Source organism: Vanellus vanellus, assembly GCF_965231255.1.
Source record: "Vanellus vanellus genome assembly, contig: HAP1_SCAFFOLD_110, whole genome shotgun sequence".
In the NCBI taxonomy this organism is placed as follows: domain Eukaryota; kingdom Metazoa; phylum Chordata; class Aves; order Charadriiformes; family Charadriidae; genus Vanellus; species Vanellus vanellus.
In genome coordinates this window covers 272,831-292,458 of record NW_028127815.1, presented here as the reverse complement: position 1 = coordinate 292,458, position 19,628 = coordinate 272,831, and the positions used below count along the sequence as shown (strand labels likewise).

Here is a 19,628-nt window from a genome sequence, read left to right as displayed (position 1 = left end):
CACAGAAGGTAGTTGGAAATCGGCTCCAATGAGAACACGGGACACAGGCTACTGCAGGGCTCCATCAGAGAAGCCTGCTGACTAGAAACCTGTTTCCACTCACACGGTCCCTTTTCCCCACTTTGCTCTGTTTTCCTATTTTGTTGCCAAACCACTTTCCTGCTGGTTCTGTTTTCCTTTACACTCAAAAGGAGTTTTCCAGGGCTACACACAACAGGGACTTATCCGAGAGTGCCGATTTCAGGATGTATATAGCAATACACGGATTATGGTGCTGTAGGCATCCTAGTCAAGGGAAGGCTTAAAGGGAAATTGCAAGGAGACTTTTGCAATGGCTGCGTGGGTCTGTAGAAGAGATGCTTCTGAAATGATCATAGAATCATAGAGTGATTGAGGTTGGAAAAAGCCTTTAAGATCATCGAGTCCAACTGTTAACCTAACACTGCCATGTCCAGCAGTTAATTCTGAAGGTGACTCATTTTGGCTCATTTTGGAGCTGGTTAATTTTGAAGGGGGTGACTCAACTCAATCCTTTGGTTCCATGTCAATCCCCTCTCTCAGACCAGTGTCTCCTCTTGCCGATGTAGATGATGAGTTGGGAGGGTCCCTGGACCACCCAGGGGATTAATGACTGAAGAGCTCTGGCTGCACACGTGCACAGGCTTGATGCCCAGCTACACCACCATGAGAAATGTAACAGAATTCATACAGCTTTTGCCAGAAATATCAGTTCCTAGCTGGCAGTCCAGAATACCCATGCAAGCCAGCAAGGCTGGAGAGGCATTTCCTGAGTCTGAAGACAAGTGGGCTGGATCAATATTTGTCTCATGCCACTGGGTAAAAACACAGAGAAAAGCAGAATCCTTACAGAGGGCAGTTCTGGTCTCCCATTTCAAGAAGGAAGAGGAAGCCCAAGAAAAGGGAAGGAAGGGTCAAAAACACAACAAGGTATTAGTTACCCTTGTCACGCATTCAACTGACTGGGTACAGAAATGGATCCTCACAACCATACCACATCTTTCCTGAAGACCTTTCCAGTCATTCCAGAGTGGAAAGTCCTCCTGTTCACACTGCTGCTGGTGATTTATCTGCTCGCTGACACGGGGAATGCAGTCACAGAATCACAGAGTCACAAAATCACAGAATCACAGAATCATCAGAGTTGGAAGGGACCTCTAGAGATCATCTAGTCCAACTCCCCTGCTAAAGCAGGATTGCCCAGAGCACGTTACTCGGGACTGCATCCAGGCGGGTCTTCAAAATCTCCAGGGAAGGGGACTCCAATTGCCGTCACCATTGTCACCATTGCCGTCATTTGACTCTGCCGCTAGTACCACACCCCCATGGATCCCTTCCTCAGCACCTTGTCCTTCTTGGCCATTTGGTTCACTTTGGTCATTCTCCTAACATGTTTGGCAGTCTCTGTGCTGCTTACAAGTCACAGACCTTCTCCTCTGTCTTCCTGGGCCCAGCTGAGTTTAACCTATGTGTTGTGATGTGTTTCCTTTGCTGCAGCGCCATTTGCAACCCCTCATACTACTCTGTCCTTACGAACTCCTGGTTGTGCTCCATGCTCATCTTTAGCTGCTGGGGAATGACAACTCTATCCATGCTCAGGCCACAAACTTGTATGCCATCGGACCCTCTGTGCCCAGTGTAGAGACTGCTTCTTCTGCGGCATTGTGCCTTTGCTGGGAGCAGCCCGCGTGGGCACCAGCTACTATGAAACATGAGCGTTGCTCTCTCCTCTTATTTTCATATAATTTAGGTGTCACCCAACAGAGTAAGAACACACAACCCTTTGGGTGTTTGAACTGACCCAGAAAATGGAAACTGGGACTGTGACCTCTGATTCACTGACTCACTATGCTCATCCTGCTGTAGGTGACTGAGCCTGAGCCGCATCCAGCCAGTGGTTTAACCTCAGAAAGTTTTCCAGGCACAGCCAGTGCAGAAATTACCCTGTTCCAGACTAGAGGCAAAGAACAAGCCGGGCGATTGGGTTCTAAGACAAGCCTGAGCCCTAAGCTCAAATGTCCATGCAAGCATGGGGCACCGCCCTATACTGAACTTCCCATTTTACTCCTTGGGTGAGTGCTACCCATTCTGCCCTGGGACAGAGCCTGCGGGGACAACACAGGCTGTGGAGAAGCTTTGCATCCCTGCTTCAAACCCACCATCTCCTCCCCTCCCTCTCCTCCCCTTCCATTTTGAATCATCCTAATTTGGGGGGTCATCTGCTCTGCTTCTTTCTATGTCTAAAAGCAAATGCAAAGATGAAGGGAAAAACATCAGTCTTTAATGCGCTATTTTTTCTTGTGCTTTCTTCTGTTAGATGTGTATTTTGATGTAAAAAAAGAAAACCCACTAAGTTAATGAGTCAGAGATTTGAGACTCGAATAATGAGTTTCATGTACTTCGTTGCAGGTGCCTATGAGAACTTGCTTCCCCAAGGCTCCCTCTACAGTCAATGGAGACACGAGAAAATGCTAGAGGCTGGGTCCTCCCAACCCATAACTGGCATGCCAAAGAAAGATTACAAATCTCTTCCAGACACTCTTCTCTCGCCCTGCATTTAGGTCAGGACATTTGGTAGTAATAGCAATGAGCCGCTGTTTGGAAAGCACTGCATTTCGGCACAGACGAATGTCAGAGGAGACCGTGTGACAGAGTGTGTGGAACCATGGTAAATTTCAATCATTATTTAGAATACTGAAGAAGACAAGTTCTATGTGGTCCCTATTCCACCCCCTCCCCCTTTCCTGAAGAAACAGAGAGCCAGAATCTGTGGAAGAGAGCAGGGGATTACAAAAGAGGTGCTTGATATTACTTGTTTTGAAATCAACAAATCCTCAGGGATTCCTAGCCCAAAAAGGCAAGTACTGAAAAGTACAAAAAAGAGCTTTCAACATACACATTTGATTTGATTTGATTTCACAGAATCACAGAATCACAGAATCACAGAATCATCAGAGTTGGAAGGGACCTCTAGAGATCATCTAGTCCAACTCTCCTGCTAAAGCAGGATTGCCTAGAGCACATTACTCAGGACTGCATCCAGGTGGGTCTTGAAAATCTCCAGGGAAGGGGACTCCACAACATCCCTGGGCAACCTGTTCCAGTGCTCTGTCACCCTCACCGTAAAGAACTGTTTCCGTGTATTTGAACGGAACTTCCTGTGTTCCTGTGATTTGATTTGATTTGATTTGATTTGATGGTTTAGCATTTGTGCAATAGAAGAGATGAGTTTGGCACATAGGTATGACAGATGTTTGCAATAGGTCTGAGCGAATTTGGAATTTCCCAGGAATGGGCTGAAATGGCTAAAAGCCCCTTTAAAATCTTCTGTTCTGCAGAAAGAACCCTTTGTGAGTGTTTGAAAAAGGTAGAAAGAAGACGACAAATACTCTGGGGACTCTAACTGAAATGTAAAACATAAAAGCCAGGGTGTGAGAAATGCTTGGAGGACTATCTCTGTGTCCTATAGGAAGACTGCAGGAAAGCAAAGGCGTAGAAGAGGAAGGATAGACCTGGTCATCCAGACCATGAAATTATCACACTTGGCTTTGTGCCGTGTTCCTGTCTCAGCAGGACGAACTGAAATTCAGCATGGGACCAGAAAATGAAACTGCAGTTACTGAGTTCATCCTCGAGGGTTTCTCGGGGCTTGATCAAAGACTACAGCTATTTCTCTCTCTGGTCCTTCTGCTCATATACCTGACAACAGTGATGGGGAACACAACCATCATTTTCCTCGTGTGTGTGGATCACCGCCTGCAAACCCCCATGTACTTTTTCATCAGCAACCTGTCCTTCCTGGAAATATGGTTTACGTCCTCCACGAGCATCAAATTGTTTGTGATCCTGGGTTCTGGTAGGAGAACAATCTCACTAAGCAGCTGCTTTGCCCAATCCTATTTCTATTTTGCCCTGGGCTGTACAGAGTTTGTTCTACTTGTTGTCATGTCCTTTGACCGCTATGTTGCCATCTGCCAGCCTTTGCGTTACACTGCCATCATGAAGCCTCAGCTCTGCGTCCACTTGGTTCTCGCTGCTTGGGTCATGGGCATCACACTCTTGACTTACCGTCCGGTCCTCCTCTACAAGCTGACTTTCTGTGGCTCAAACAAGATCCATCATTTTTTTTGTGACAACTCCCCCTTATTCAAATTGTCCTGCTCTGACACCAGCCTGATTTGGAAAATAGACTCGGTTTTATCATCGTTTGTCATTCTCAGTTCCTTATGTTTAACTCTGGCATTTTACATAGGCATCCTTTCCTGTATTCTACACCTCCCAGCAGCCTCCGGCAGGAGAAAAGCCTTTGCTACATGTTCTTCTCATCTCACCACCTTGGCCATTGTATACGGGAGCTGCATTGCTCTCTATGTGCATCCTTCAGGAGATGTTTCCTTGGAGGCAAACAGAATGGTAGCTTTGCTGAACACTGTCCTGTACCCATTCTTAAATCCATTCATCTACAGTCTTAGAAACAAGGCTGTGATACTGGCCCTGAATGAAGCCATTGCCCGTGCAACACGATAGCTTTTCCCTCAATCACGATGCCTTTCTGGACAGCAACTCCCATGATCTGCTCTCCTATGTTAAATAATACCAATGAATATGCATGTAACCGCCAAACACAGATGTCTCAGGAGATTTATGTTCTCATTGGATTGTTTTAGGTTGAGTGATAAGAAGCTCATCTGCAACGGAAGAAGGCACAAGCAATGTCAGGGGTGTAACTCACTTAATGTCCTGCTCCCCGACCCACCACAGCAGAGCCACCAGCTCATCAAGAGCTCATCTCCAGAAATCGAGAAGAGCACAGAGGCACAGTGGCAGATGGAAACCCCAATTACAGACTCCTGAGGAAGGAACATCTCATCTCAGCTCCTTCCAGGGCTGCCCTGGAACAGCCATCAGCCCCAGGTGTGAAACCCATCAAGATGAATCACAGAGAGCAGCTCTCTGGATCACCATTTGGACTACGGGGATTGTTGCCTAGGGCTGTAGGACACATTATGGGTACGCTCCTTTTGATGCAGCCCAGGATGTGGTTGGCTTTCTGGGCCAGTAGTTCCCTGAGCTGCACTTTTGGCCTCCTTCAAAGTTGGGTCCAACACTTGATTGTCCTCCCTCACGAGACCTCTACAAATCCAGTGACCTTTCAAAAATTATATTCCACAGAATTATAGATCTTGCCATGTGACTTCATTGCCACTATTCTGCCTGTTAATAAAGTGGTTTTAATTTCAGACATGTATCACCTGTTTATATACAATGACCATTTCTAAAGTCAGCTTTTCAGATGCAGACTGTCCCGACAAAGGCCTTTTCTATTGCACTCCACTTTTCTCCTGCCCTTCCTCTTTGGTCATTCAGATTCCTGTCACCTATCCAGCTGCTGCTTTGAGCTTTAGGGAGTTACAAGTTTGCCTGTCCTTCCGTCGTCTAATTATCTCCTTTAGCCAAGTCTGTAACTACGTTTATATCTCTCTTTTTGTACCTGTCCATCTACAGCATTTCTGATAAGATCATCCCTTGTAGCAAAGCAACCTCATTAGAGGCAGCTTGTCCTGAGCATCTGGTTGCAGAGGGTGTTTTATTGTTTATCAAACTTGATCATGCTTTACTTTTCTCTGCTTGCGAAGAGGAAAACTCCTCCTGCGCCTGGGTGCAGCCAGGTCTCTGAGGAGCGCAGGAGGGAGATGGTGCAATGGAGCTGTAACACCCAGCTGCAGACTTCAGTGGAGAAGTCTGAGGTAAGGAAAAGTGATGCAGATCCCAGTTGGCCAATGACAGGGATGGGGAGGAAGGGGAGGTGAGGAGCAAGGCTGTCCATACAGTCTCAGACCTCAGGGGACTGCTTTTCCTGGCTGTCCAGACCTCCTGAGGAGACCCTCTGCATCAATATCAACTGCTGACTGCTTCTATCACCTCTTCTCTAACTGAACTGTTGATAAAAAAACCCTTTGAAATAAAAAAAAAGTAATATTTTCTATTAGGTTCTCTTTAAAATCTTCCTTCTATATTATAGTATGAAAGAACTCCAATTAGCTCTATTGAAGACTTGAAGCAAATTACAGGGAGAGAAATAGCTCATTAGGACTTTCTGTACCTTAACGAGCCCCATGGTGTATTTGACCCTGAGTCCATCAACCTCAGACACTGAGAGGAGACTGAACAAAGTGCTCCAGAAGTCCAAGTCAGAAGCAAAGTACCTTGAAGCCTTGATTGGCCCCACTGAGGGTCCTTACTGCCAAAGCCTCCCCATGGGCTCGTTAGAGGAGATAACTGGAGGCTGTGGCTGCAGGTAGGCAAAGGCACTGTGCAGGTGGCTGTAATGCTGAGGAACCCCTTGGCTTGGTTGATGCAGCAGAAAGGCCAGACCCTGACCCCCAGGCCCTGGGAAGGCAGGTCCTGCCCCTCACTGGTGGCTCAGGGCTCTTCCTGGGGGCCGTGGGGTGTGAGGGTGAGCGAGGCTGAGTGTAGGAAAACCGCACACCACCTCCCGGCTTCCCCAAGCACTGGGGAAGAAGAAACCAAGTCCAGAGCCTCACCATAAAGTTGTGCCTGTGTTATGGTTTGAGAAACCCCTCACAATTTATGGTCCTTTAGACAATCACTCTGTCACCCGATGACCCCTGCCCACCCAGGAAGGGGAATCAGGCAAAAAACAAGCAAACACATGGGTGGAAATGTCAACAGATTTAATAGACAAAGATTGGATAATTTACATTACTAACACCAAAGAACCAATATGGATCCAGATACCAATACAAAATATACAAAGACTACACTCAGCCAACGATATCAGTCAGAAGCTGTGCAGTAAATGTGGGACACTGCGAGCGCTACAGCTTCGGGAGGAGGGGGAGGGCTGGGGGATCTGGCACTGGGGAAGAAGTTCTCAGGATGGCAGCCATCAAGGGAGAGAATGAACTTTGCAGCAAACTTTCTAATCTATATTGAATGTGACGACGCTCATGGTATGAAATAACCGTGGTGGCAGCTTGGGTCAAGTGCTGAGGTCTCCCTCCTGAGGTCCCCGCACCGGGCGAGCTCGAAAACGCTGAGACCTCGAAACCCACACACCACAGCTGGCTATAAAGTAAATATAGTCACAAATTCAGACACTAGAGTCCTCTAAAAGTGCAGTCTCACTCAAATTACTGTTATATTTGTCTTCTAATGTATATATACACACACACGCAAAAATATAATTCTCTAAAGTGATGAACTATTCCTTTAAGAGGTCTGTTGAATTTCTGTCGTTCAAAACGAGGAGTCCCATCTATCATAATTGTCAGCAGAACTGCTACCCTGGACTTCCGGGGGGCAGACTTGGGTCTTTTCAGGAGCCTGGTTGACAAAGTCCCCTGGGAGGCAGTCCTCCAGGGCAAAGGAGCCCAGGAAGCCTGCATGTTTTTCAAGAAGGAAGTCTTAAAGGTGCAGGAGCAGGCTGTCCTCCTGTGCCAAAAGACAAGCCGTTTGGGAAAAAGACCGGCCTGGCTGAACGGGGAGCTAGGGTTGCAACCTAGGGAGAAAAAGAGGATTTATGGCCTTTGGAAAGGCAGGCCACTCATGAGGACTACAAAGAGGTAGTGAGGCTGTGTAGGGAGAAAATCAGAAGGGCCAAAGCCCAGCTAGAACTAAACCTGGCTTCTGTTGTCAAGGGCAACAAACAAAGGTTCTATAAGTGTATTAGCAATAAAAAGAAGACTGAGGATAATCTCTGTCCTCTAGTAGATGGGACCAGTAACATCGTGACCAAGGATGAGGAAAAGGCTGAGGTACTTTATGCCATCTTTGCTTCAGTCTTCAGCAGTAGAACCAGTTGTTCTCTGAGTGCCCAGACCCTTGAGATGGAAGACAGGGATGGGGAGCAGAATGAAGCCCCTGTAATCCAAGGGGAAATGGTGAGGGACCTGCTTCAGCACCTGGAGGTACACAAATCAATGGGGCCAGATGGGATCCACCCAAGGGTACTGAGGGAGCTGGCGGAAGTGCTCACCGGCCCACTTTGCATCATTTATGAGCAGTCCTGGCTAACCAGGGAGGTCCCAGCTGACTGGAGGTTGGCAAATGTGACAGCCATCCACAAGAAGGGCAGGAAGGAGGATCCAGGGAACTACAGGCCGGTCAGTCTGACCTCGGTGCCTGGGAAGGTCATGGAACAGATCATCCTCAGGGCCATTACATGGCACATGCAGGAGAATAGGGTGATCAGGCCCAGTCAGCATGGGTTTGTGAAAGGCAGGTCATGCCTGACAAACCTCATCTCCTTCTATGACAAGGTGACCCACTTAGTGGATGAGGGAAAAGCTGTGGATGTTATTTACCTGGATTTTTGCAAAGCTTTTGACACTGTTTCCCACAGCATTCTCCTGGAGAAGTTGGGTGCTCATGGCCTGGACAGGTGTACTCTTCGCTGGGTAAAAAAACGTTTGGACGACCATGCCCAGAGAGTGGTGGTGAGTGGAGTTCAATCCAGTTGGTGTCCAGTCACAAGTGGTGTCCCCCAGGGCTTGGTGCTGGGGCCGGTTCTCTTTAAGATCTTTATCAATGATCTGGATGAGGGGATCGAATGCACCCTCAGTAAGTTCGCAGGTGACACTAAACTAGGCGTGAGTGTTGATCTGCTTGAGGGTAGGTTGGCTCTGCAGAGGGATCTGGACAGACTGGACTGATGGGCCGAGGCCAATGGTGTGAGGTTCAACAAGGCCAAGTGCCGGGTCCTGCACTTGGGTCACAACAACCCCCTGCAGCACTACAGGATGGGGGTGGTGTGTCTGGAAAGCTGCCCGGCAGAAAAAGACCTGGGTGGACAGCCGGCTGAATGTGAGCCGGCAGTGTGCCCAGGTGGCCAAGAAGGCCAACAGCATCCTGGCCTGTATCAGGACTAGTGTGGTGAGAAGGACTGAGGCAATGATCATCCCCCTGTACTCGGCCCTGGTGAGACCCCACCTCGAGTACTGCGTTCAGTTTTGGGCCTCTCACTACAAGAAGGACATTGAGGTGTTGGAGCGTGTCCAGAGAAGCTCTACAAAGCTGGTGAGGGGTCTGGAGGACAAATCTTATGAGGAACGACTGAGGGATCTGGGGTTGTTTAGCCTGGAGAAGAGGAGGCTGAGGGGAGACCTTATCACCCTCTACAACTACCTGAAAGGAGGTTGTAGAGAGGTGGGGGCTGACCTCTTCTCCCTGGTGACAAGTGATAGGACCAGAGGAAATGGGTTCAAGTTATGTCAGGGGAGGTTTAGACTGAATATTAGGAAACACTTTTTCACTGAATGGGTTTTTATAATTGGAATAGGCTGCCCAGGGAGGTGGTGGATTCACCATCCCTGGAGGTGTTTATAAAAAGGGCAGATTTGGTACTTGGGGACATGGTTTTGAAGTGGTTTTTGTCAGGGTAGGTTAATGGTTGGACTTGATGACCTTAAAGGTCCCTTCCAACCTCAGCAATTCTATGATTCTATGATTCTACAACATATACTGCTGAATGGTGTTACTGCTGCCTGGGCATTTCCCCTTGTTGAACTTGGTGAAGTTCCCCTCTGCTCCTTTCTCCAGCCTGCTGAGGTCCCTCAGAAGGGCAGCACAACCATCTTGTGTAGCAGCAACTCCTCTCAGTTTCATATCATCTGCAACCCGCTGAGGGTGAACTCTGCCCCACCATCCAGGCCATTAACCAAGTTGTTAAAGAGTGTTGGTCCCAGTGTCGACTCCCCACGTACAGACGTAGTAAATGACCTCTAGATGGATTGTGTATCTCTGGACACAACCTTCTGACCCCAGGTGTTCAGCAAGCTTCCAATCGACCGCCCTTTCACAGAACCACAGAATCATAGAACCTATGATAGAGAACTCCTATATTCTTTTCTGTGTTCTCTCTCTAATCATAGAGATCTGCAGTGACAATAATGGCATTGTTCCCCTGTTCAGCCCCACATTGCCTGACAGAATTCGGGGCAGCTACTCAATTTCATGTTCAAACCTAGGCCCAGAGAGCTACATAAGATGCCAAGGCTGGCACGGACCACACGGGACCTACGAGAAAACAGTTCCCATTCAGGGTGGATGCATCACAGATGCCCCAGACAGCATCGCAGAGAGTGCTATTTGGTGTCTGTTCTGTTGTCTGATGCTGTCACTCAGAGGCGTCAGTCAGAGGCATCAGCCACCAGGTCTATTCAGAGGCAAGGTCTGACCCCTCTCTATCCCACAGTGACACACGTTGCATGGACATGAAGCGCATCACACAGGCATCTTCACTCACTCCCTTGGTGAAAAGACCAATAACTTGAACAGTGTGCCTGGATACATCTTGTCCTAAAGGAGAGCATCATCCAGGCCCAGCAATGGTACATATCAAAACTCAATTGAAACTCAAAAGGAATTCCAGGGCACCAAGATGAGCTTTTGCTACTTCGGGAACAGTTAAAGAAGCCCAAGGGATAATGTAGCAGCACTGCTGAATTTAGTAGGAGTAAGTGTAGATAGATCTGAGATACTTGATGTCCTCTTTTCCTCGGTTACCACCAGCAAGGTCTCCCAGGCCTTTGTGCTTTGAGGCAGGATTTCGGAGGAGAACAACCAGCAGTGGATGGGGAACAAGCCAGGGTTCACATGAGCCAACTGCACACTTACCAGTGCGTAGGACCAGAGAGTTTGCATCCAAGGGTGTTTTTTTCACCAGGAGGTGCTGGTCTGTGATGATCCCAGTAAGAAAGGCACTCAGCCTCCATAAGGGACCTTTGAAACTCTTCTGACATCTACCCAGAGAAGCCTCCAGGTTCATGAGCAGGTTCCCATGAAGAACCGTAAGTATCCTGGCATTCAGTGGCCAGGCAAAGCAACAGGGTGCCAACAGTCTGGAGGATCTTGGGATGACTTCTTATCACAGCTGCCAGGTGGGCCAGGAAGGGTGATGCTCACCTAGACCAGGTACTGGCCAACATGGAAGAGCTGGTCAGGGTGTGATCAACAGTGTCAGCCCTGGCGGTCTTTACCAGCAAATAGTGGTGTCCCAGGTGCCAAAGAGGAGTGAGGAAGGCCAGCAGCAGAGCATAGATGGGCGGGCTCCAGAGAAGACAACTTTGACATGCGTGGGAGACTGACACAAGCGGTGCCCTGGGAAGCAGCTCTGAAGGGTGAAGGAGCTCAGGGAATCTCATAGGCCTTACAGGACAGCCTCCTCCAAGGGCAGGAAGGATCTCTCTGAATAGCCATGAAGAGAAACATGCCTCTGAGGAGGCTGCTGGTGTAAAGTGAGTGAGCGCCAGGGCCAAAAGGCAGCAGGCAGGAGGTGGAAGCAGGGGCAGCTGCCAAGGAGGAACTGGGAACCCTTGGCCCAGCATGGAGGGAGGGTGTCAAAGCCAAAGCTGCCATGGGCTGGAGCGTTGCAGTTCTGGGGAGCAAAAGCCCAATGAGCTGATGCAGGCTTGGAGGGTCATGGGGAATGAGTCAGCCTCTGCCGGGAGGCCTGTGACAAGTGGGCACTGCAGAGGTTTGCATCTTGAATGCACGCCTCAGCCTAGGAGAGGGGGGGTGCCTCCTGCAAGGGATGGTGCAGGGGCTGTGCCAGTCCATCCATATGGCTCTGGATGGTGCCGACTCTACTTGAAGTCATTCCTCTAAGCCAAGTGCATTGACAATAATGCAAAAGTGGCTAGTTAAAATCAAACATGTTATTCCCTTTGTCTCTCTGCTTTGACATCTTTTCACTTTGGCTACACTCCCAAAATCTCTTAAATGAGGCACATCAGACCTGAAGACTAAAGGAAATTTAGGCCCCAACTTGGTTCCTTCGGGTGGTTTTTTGTGGGAATGAGCCCTCTGGTGCCGAGTTCCTGAACTGCAGCTCCTGAAAGGCTGACCAAGCTTCTGGAGAAGCAGCAAACCTGGAGGTTTCTGAGGGTGTTGGCAGGCCCTGCTGACGTCCCTCACTGAAGAGACCATGGAAGGAATGAGCAGACAATTTGCCATCCCTGGGAGCTGGTGAAGTGGGAAGTTGTAGGAAAATGAAATGTGAAGATCATTGTTAAAGCCCTCAATGTGCTTCGTCAAGCAGGATGACCAAGCCCAGATCCCAACCATCGTGTAAGAGCATAACCTCATCAGCTGAATCAAGTGAATACTTTTGATAAAGTGTCAATGTTTTCCCATGAGATCGAATTCAGGAGTTTTCAGGATGTGCATTGATAGCAAGAGGAGACCTATGGACCTTCCCCTCTATTTGCTTTGTCAGGACTCCCTCTCTCAGGCTCTGAATTTCATCTCCCTCATCCTTCACTTATTTCCACCTCTCCTAACTAAACCAACCATGTCTGAAGGCACCTTTCCAGCAGTGCATCTGCACAGAAGCACTTGTGATTGCTCTCTAGATCTCTCTTCCCCTTCTTCTTCGATCATTCAGACACCTCTCAAGAATCCAGTTGCAGCTTTGAGCTTCAGGCAGTTAAAAGCTTGTGGGTCTTTCCAAAATCTGTGGCTATCAGTCTTCAGGAACCTCTTTAGTTTTGTTGATTTTATAATTTCCATCTGTCTAAATCATTTTTTGCATGGTTATGCATTGTGGAAGGTGAACCCCATTGGGGACAGCTCGTACTTGACATAGAGTTTTTGAGTGTGTTTTGTGAGGCAAATCTTATAACTGTTATTTGGTTTGTTAGAAATAAGGACAAGTCCCCCTTTGCCTTTGTGCCTCCAGGTCTCTAAGGAAAGCAGTGGGCGCTGGTGCAAAGGAGCTGTAACCTCCAGCTGCAGGCTGCGGTGGAGAAGTGTGATGTGAGGCAAAGGGAGGAACGTCCCAGGTGGCTGAGGAGAGACGTGGTGGGGTTGGGGAGAAGCGGAGCAAGGTTGTCCATGCTGTGTCAGACCTCAAGGGACAGCTTCTCTGACCAGTCCAGATCTCCTCAGGAGAGACCCTGGATCAACATCAATCAGAGAGTGCAGCTATAGCCTCTCCTCCATTTTGAAAATAAACAGTCTTTTTTCTTAGAAGCCCTTTGATACCTTTCTCCATAAGTACACTGGGAAACTGTCCAATTAACTGTACAACAGTAGAAGAAAATGGCAGGAAGAGACATGTTTTTTCAGAACTTTCTTCACTGTTACAAGCCCCATGGCATTTTTGCTGCTGAGCCCTTGAACCTCAAGTACTGAGAGGAGATTGCACAAACCTCTCATGAAGAAGTCACAGTCAGCAGAGAAAAAGCACCTTCAAGTATGACTGAGCCCCACTGAGGGTGGTTACTGACAAAGACCCCCAGGGACTCGTTCGAGCAGACATCTGGAGGCCATGATTGTGGGTAGGCAAAGGCCCTGTGGGGGCAGCTGCGCGGCTGAGAAAACCCTGCCTTGGCTTTCTGAAGCACAAAGGCCGAGCCCTGAGCCCCAGGCCCCGGGAAGGCAAATCCTGAGCCAAGGGTTTGGGTGCACCCTTGAAACATCTTTGCCGATGTGGTGGTCACACTGCTCCCACATTTATGCACCCTTGCGTGTTCATCTGACGTCCAGGTTGTGGTGTGCATGGGTGGGGACTAAAGAGAAAGGAGCCCCTGTGTCCCAGTGTAGATCTCGGGAAGGGCTTGGAGCCTGACAGAACCATCTAAGGGGCAATGGGAAAGGGCTCCTGCTGCTGCAGGAAATAGAATGGCTTCCAGAGGATGGGGGATACAAGCCCACCAGGCAGTGATGGGGACCACACAGTATGCTGAGTGCCACACCTCCCATCATGACCCCCATCCAGGACAGGGGTTAGGGGACCAGGCACCTTGGCTCTGCTGGGCGTCTTTCCAGTGAGTCCAGGAATCCCAACTCAGGGGAGAGAAAAGTAGAGACATTTCACTGCTGAGAAGGCAAAAGCTGTCTGAAACCTTGGGAACACTACTGCAGGCATCCCACTGCCTAGGGAAGAGTCCAGGAAAGTTTCCGAGAAGAGACCTCACAGGCACCTAACACAGCTACAAACCTGATCCTTGCTTAAAAAGATATTCACAAAGAAATGACTTCACAAACACAGATCCCGGTCACGGGCCTTCTACTGGCCAGTCCAGTGTCCAAGCAGTGGTGACCTCACAAGCAACCTCTTGCTGCTGGCATGTTCCATACATGCTGTCATGCACATATTGTATGTTACATACACACTCCTGCTGCTGACATGTTCCATAGTTGGGACCTCACGAGTACCAAGCCAGGTCATCAACCCTCTGCTGCCCTAAGAGGTGCTCTGAAACACACCACGTCCAACACCTCTGAGCTTGCTCATGGTCTCTCAGGTTCTCTGGCAGCAACACCCTCACAGTTGGCATCCTGGCCATACCTGCTGCTGACCTGTTAAGGACTCAGGCAGAAAGGACCTGCAAACACCAAGCTCACCCATGAGGCTGGTGCTGGCCTCTCAGGCACTCAGTGCTGACCTCCATATCCAAACCATGGGCCTGCTGCTGGGCTGTCTGGTACTCATGAAGGAAGGACGTCATGGGCACTGACTTTCATGTCCTCACAGTACCGTGTAGATTGAGAGAGGTCTTTGGAGATCATCTACTTCAATCCCCTGCCTAAAGGGAGTCGGCCAGAGCAGGTTGCTCAATAGCATGCCCAGGTCTGTTTTGAATATCTCCATGAATGGACACGCCAAAGCCTCTCAGGGCAGCCTGGGCCAGTGTCCTGCACCCTTGGTGCCACAACCTGTTTTCTTAATTCAGGTGGAATTTCCTGGTTTTGAGGCCTGGGGCCTAGAGCACATGCCCTGTGTTGGAACGCTGAGGCAGGTGGGCTTCTTCAACCTGGTGAAACTCCTCCAGCGAGGGTCATCGTCGTCACTAGAAGTATTGGAGAGAGACTGATGGGAAATGATAGGTATAAACACACGGAAGGATTTGGCTGAAGAGCCCTTCAGACTGCTGAAAGACAAGGGCGGGCTTCTAACTCTCAAGCAGCACCTGGGTAGTTGAGAGGGATCAGACTGAGCGAGCAGTAAGGGCAAGGGGAAACTGGAGAGCAATGGGAAGGGCATCGGTCCGGATGGCCTGCTGAGAAGGTGCCTTTAGACCCGGTCATTTTGTCAGGACAGGTGGAAAGCGTCAGGAGATTAAATACACAGGATCATGTTCCTGGCAGACTTCAGCTCTCTGACCATGGACATCCAGGACCACCTGTAGAGGCCCCGACATAGCTGAGGTGTTGTCTGGGACAGGCCAATGTCACACGCGACCTGCAGGAGACCAGAGCCCCTTGGGAAGCTGTCAGGGCAGCTGCATGGGCACCAGGCGTCTGTGTCCCTGTGACTGAAGACATCTGTGTTTGTGTAGCTGCACCCACCCAGGCTCTGAAGATCCCTGTCTGTCCTAGTTTGAGGTAAAACAGAACCATTTTTCTGTTCCGTAATTATACTTCCCAGTGAAGTCTCTTCTAACTAGCTGCACTCTCTGAAATTAACGGCTCCTTCTTCAGACTGTGTCTGTTTCCAGAGTCACAATACCGCAATGGTGTGCAGAGAGGCTCTCGCTTACGCTCATTGCTATAACAGCCAAGGGCAGCTCACTTGGTTATGTGCCACGCTGGAGGGTCAAAAGCAGAAGAGCGTAGAGGGGTCCCACCTGCGCGGAGGTGCGGACAGGACAGGTGACCCCAAACTGACCAATAGGATCTTCCACCCCATCTGCCCCATGCTCAGTGTAAAAGCTGAATGGTCAGAGGGTCAGCCCCCTTTCTGCAATGGCCGACGTCTGAGGAGGACTCTGTCCATCTGCCTTTGACCCCGATCCATGTGTTCCTGAATCCAGATCCGGAATCTAGTTCCCGTCCACCACTGAGTCCATTCTGGGCCTTTCCCAGTGCCTGACGATGATGTCATCATCATCCAGAGAGCTCAATACACTTTACATAGAGTGTATCTATAACAGTATTTCCTTTTTAATTATTATTATATTCTTAATATTTTCACTAAAGTAGTTTAGTTTTTAAACCCAAGTGTCTCTTTCTCTGTCTCCCTCCTCTCCTTGGAGACAGAGGTGGTGGAGAGCGTCTGTCTTTCCTTTCAGAGCCCAGTGCGGCCCAAACCACAACACACCCTCACAACTGGCATTCAGGCCATGTGCCTTCTGCTGGCCTATCAAGGACTCAGGCAGGAGATGGCCACAGAGCAAACCTCCCCCATGAACAGGGGCGAGTGGCCAGTGCTGGAAGGAGCCGAGGGGAGAGGCTGGGGGTGAACGAATGTCCTGGGCACCTTCCCAGTCTGCCCATGGCACCGAGGGCACAGACCGGCCTCCTCTCTCCTGCACCCGCATGTCTCAGCTCCCTGCCACGAGACCTGGCTCTGCACCACACACTCCAGTGGGTGTGTGTCCTCTCCTGGGCACGTCCAAGGCCAGCCCAGCCCCTCCCAGGCTCTCCCCAACTCCCCTGCCCTCTCCCCAGCCCAGCCCCGCAAAGCAGCCCCCTCTGGGCTGGCCCCATGGCTGTGCCCACCACAGGGTGCTGCAGAGCTCTGGCTGCTCCCCCCACAGCCACAGCTCCTCTGAAGGGCACAGCAGCTGCTGGGGAACAGAGAGGGCTCTCAGCCTCCCCATCAGCCCCGGGGCTGGAGGCTGCATGTGGCAGGAGGACATGGAGGTCCGTGAACCTGCAGGAGCCCTGATCTCGGGCCAAGGAGGTGCCCACAACAGGCGGCCTCTGCCCCCTCAGTGCCAGCCCCTCTCCCCAGGCCGGCACAAGAGTCCTGCTCCAGAGACGGAGCAGCCTGCCCCGAGTGGGTGCTGCAGAAAGAGCTTTCTCCTTCTCATGGGTTCCTCCCTGAAGGCACAGAAATGCTCCCTTGCTCTTCGCCCTGGACACCCCTTCTCCCCAGAGATCCTTTCCCCAGGTGGACATTCCTGGTTCCCACCCTGTGCTCCCTGCATGGCCCTGAGCTGGTGGTGCTGCTGTGCAGAGGGAGGGGGCTGTGGTGCCCTGGGGCCATGAGGTGAGCCTGCACTGGGCATACTGGTCAGGGTGGGCAGCAGACCCAGCCAGAAAGGGATGACTGCTTCTGAGCCCCGTTCCATCTCCCCTCCTGGCTCAGGAAGAGAGGACAGGGCTGAGTAGGACCAAAGGGTGTCTCCAATGGCACAAAGGACAGCACAGGGCTGCACTAGATCCAGCCTTTGAGGCTTTCCGAGAGGGTGTCCTGAACCGCTCTCCAGTCCTATGTCCCTTTTCCTACTGGGTCCTCACAGCCTCTCATTGCTTCGAAGTTTCCTTCTTAGCCCATGGGCTCCACAGGTTGACATTTTCAAATTTGGATGGTCACTCATTCTATGAGGTACCGCTCACTGCCCACTCAGACTCACACACTGTCCATGCAGATCCCCTGAGCTCTCCATGCACCTCCCAGTTCCTCATCTGTCATCAGCCCCACTGCTGGTGGGGCAGCGCCAGTCGATAAGTCAAAGACCAGTTGCTGTCTGAGTGGACATGTGCAACACGAAGGGAGGTCTTCACCCAGCCCTTGGGCCCTCACAGATCCCCCTGGGACTCTGAGCCTGTCCTCCTGAACCCATCAAGAACACCAGAAGAGCGACAGTGTTTATAAGGGAGCAGCTCCCTGGGTGCATTGGAAGACACGTCCAGACTTCTAACCCTGCCTTGAAAAATCCCTTTAGTGACCGTGGTTCCATCAGGGAGGCCAACTCTGACGCAGTTGTTCACACGGACTGCTCCTGCCTGCAGCAACAAGAATGCCACTGTAGAGACAACAGGACTGTCACAAGTAACATGAGACTTTAGGAGGAGTAGAAATGCAATGGCACCGCAGGACAGTGTGGATGTCAGGAGAGATCAGCACCATAAAGGCTGTCTCCTGCTCCTGTCCTTGGCATTGGCTCAGGGGAAGCAGCAGCCCCGACTCAGAGGCAGTAGAGATGGGGCTGAGACCACTAATTTTTTGCTGCCTTCTTTATTGAGTTTATGTAAAGAAGTAGCCCAAATGCAAATGTGCATGTGGCCTTTGTGCCAAGAGAAAAAGAGGAATGAGGCCAAAACCAATAATATCACAAGTCTAGAAGAACAAAGAAATGCAAAATAAAAAAAAAAGGGAAAGGGAAAGGGAAAAGGAAAGGGAAAGGGAAAGGGAAAGGGAAAGGGAAAGGGAAAGGGAAAGGGAAAGGGAAAGGGAAAGGGAAAGGGAAAGGGAAAGGGAAAGGCGAGGCGAGGCGAGGCGAGGCGAGGCGAGGCGAGGCGAGGCGAGGCGAGGCAAGGCAAGGCAAGGCAAGGCAAGGCAAGGCAAGATCAAAACTCTCTCTCAAAAAAAGGAAAAGTAAAGATACATATGCCGAAATGCTAGTGCTGGCTTTTTTTGAGATACAGTGTGAGTCCTTGTGGGATAAGGAGAACCTTATTAATCTGAAGTAGATTATATTCAAATAGTTTCCACAATGCATCCTTGATTTCCTTGTTCCTCATGCTGTAGATGAGGGGGTTCACTGCTGGAGGCACCACCGAGTACAGAAATGACACCACCACATCCAGGGAACGGGAGGAGATGGGGGGGGGCTTCAGGTAGGCAAAAACTCCAGTGCTGACAAACAGGGAGACCACGGCCAGGTGAGGGACACAGGTGGAAAAGGCTTTGTGCCGTCCCTGCTCAGAGGGCATCCTCAGCACCGCCCTCAAGATCTGCACATAGGACATTACAATGAAAACAAAACACCCAAAAGCTAAAAAACAATTTAATGTAAGAAGTCCAACTTCCCTGAGGTAGGAGTGTGAGCAGGAGAGCTTGAGGATGTGGGGGATTTCACAGAAGAACTGGTCCACGGCATTGCCCTGGCAGAGGGGCAGTGAAAATGTATTGGCCGTGTGCAGGAGAGAATTGAGGAACCCACTGCCCCAGGCAGCTGCTGCCATGCGGACACAAGCTCTGCTGCCCAGGAGGGTCCCGTAGTGCAGGGGATGGCAGATGGCAATGTAGCGGTCGTAGGCCATGACAGTGAGAAGGGCACACTCTGCTCCAAGCAAGAAGAAAAGCATAAAAACCTGTGCAGCACACCCCAAAAAGGAGATGTCCCTGGTGTTCCAGAGGGAATTGGCCATGGCTTTGGGGACAATGGTGGAGATGGAGCCCAGGTCCAAAATGGAGAGGTTGAGGAGGAAGAAGTACATGGGGGTGTGGAGGCGGTGGTCGCAGGTGATGGCGGTGATGATGAGGCCGTTTCCCAGGAGGGCAGCCAGGTAGATGCCCAGGAAGAGCCCGAAGGTCAAGAGCTGCAGCTCCCAAGTGTCTGCAAACGCCAGGAGGAGAAAGTGGGTGATGGAGCTGCTGTTGGACATTTGCTGTTCACTCTGGGCACAGGGACCTGCTGATGGAGTGGAAGACATTGACAAGTTAAGGCAGACTTCTTTGAGCCTTTCCTGTGCTTTTTCCCAAAAAGATTCCTCTAAAATGACTTCTCTTTCTTTGTAAGAATTTCATTCAGATTTTGCTGTTGAGGGCCCTTCCTTTGAAGGGGTAGAAAGCCTTCTCTTTCCCATCCTTTTAGCCTGAACCCTGCTGAGCCCTGAGGGACAAAAGGGCTTTGTGTGCCCTAGAGCAGAGTCGGGAGCACTGGTTTGCCCACTAGTGACCTGCTGGTCTC

General features: G+C 50.3%; 2 protein-coding genes across 2 annotated transcripts in view; one reads left to right on the top strand and one right to left on the bottom strand.

Moving 5' to 3' along the window:
• LOC309684968 (olfactory receptor 14I1-like) overlaps positions 1-19,323 on the bottom strand; it is a gene marked incomplete at both ends in the record, with an annotated part of 32,522 nt that extends 13,199 nt beyond the window's left edge. Inside the window, one exon of the mRNA XM_082500801.1 lies at positions 18,996-19,323. Coding sequence (XP_082356927.1) covers positions 18,996-19,323 — 328 coding nt within the window. The remainder of the gene's footprint in view (positions 1-18,995) is intronic.
• On the top strand, positions 3,610-4,545 carry LOC309684954 (olfactory receptor 6E1-like; the record flags this gene model as incomplete). The annotated part of the gene is made up of 1 exon (XM_082500788.1): positions 3,610-4,545. One exon carries the CDS (start codon positions 3,610-3,612, stop codon positions 4,543-4,545), a length of 936 nt encoding a protein of 311 aa, XP_082356914.1.
• Positions 19,324-19,628: the final 305 nt, after the last annotated feature.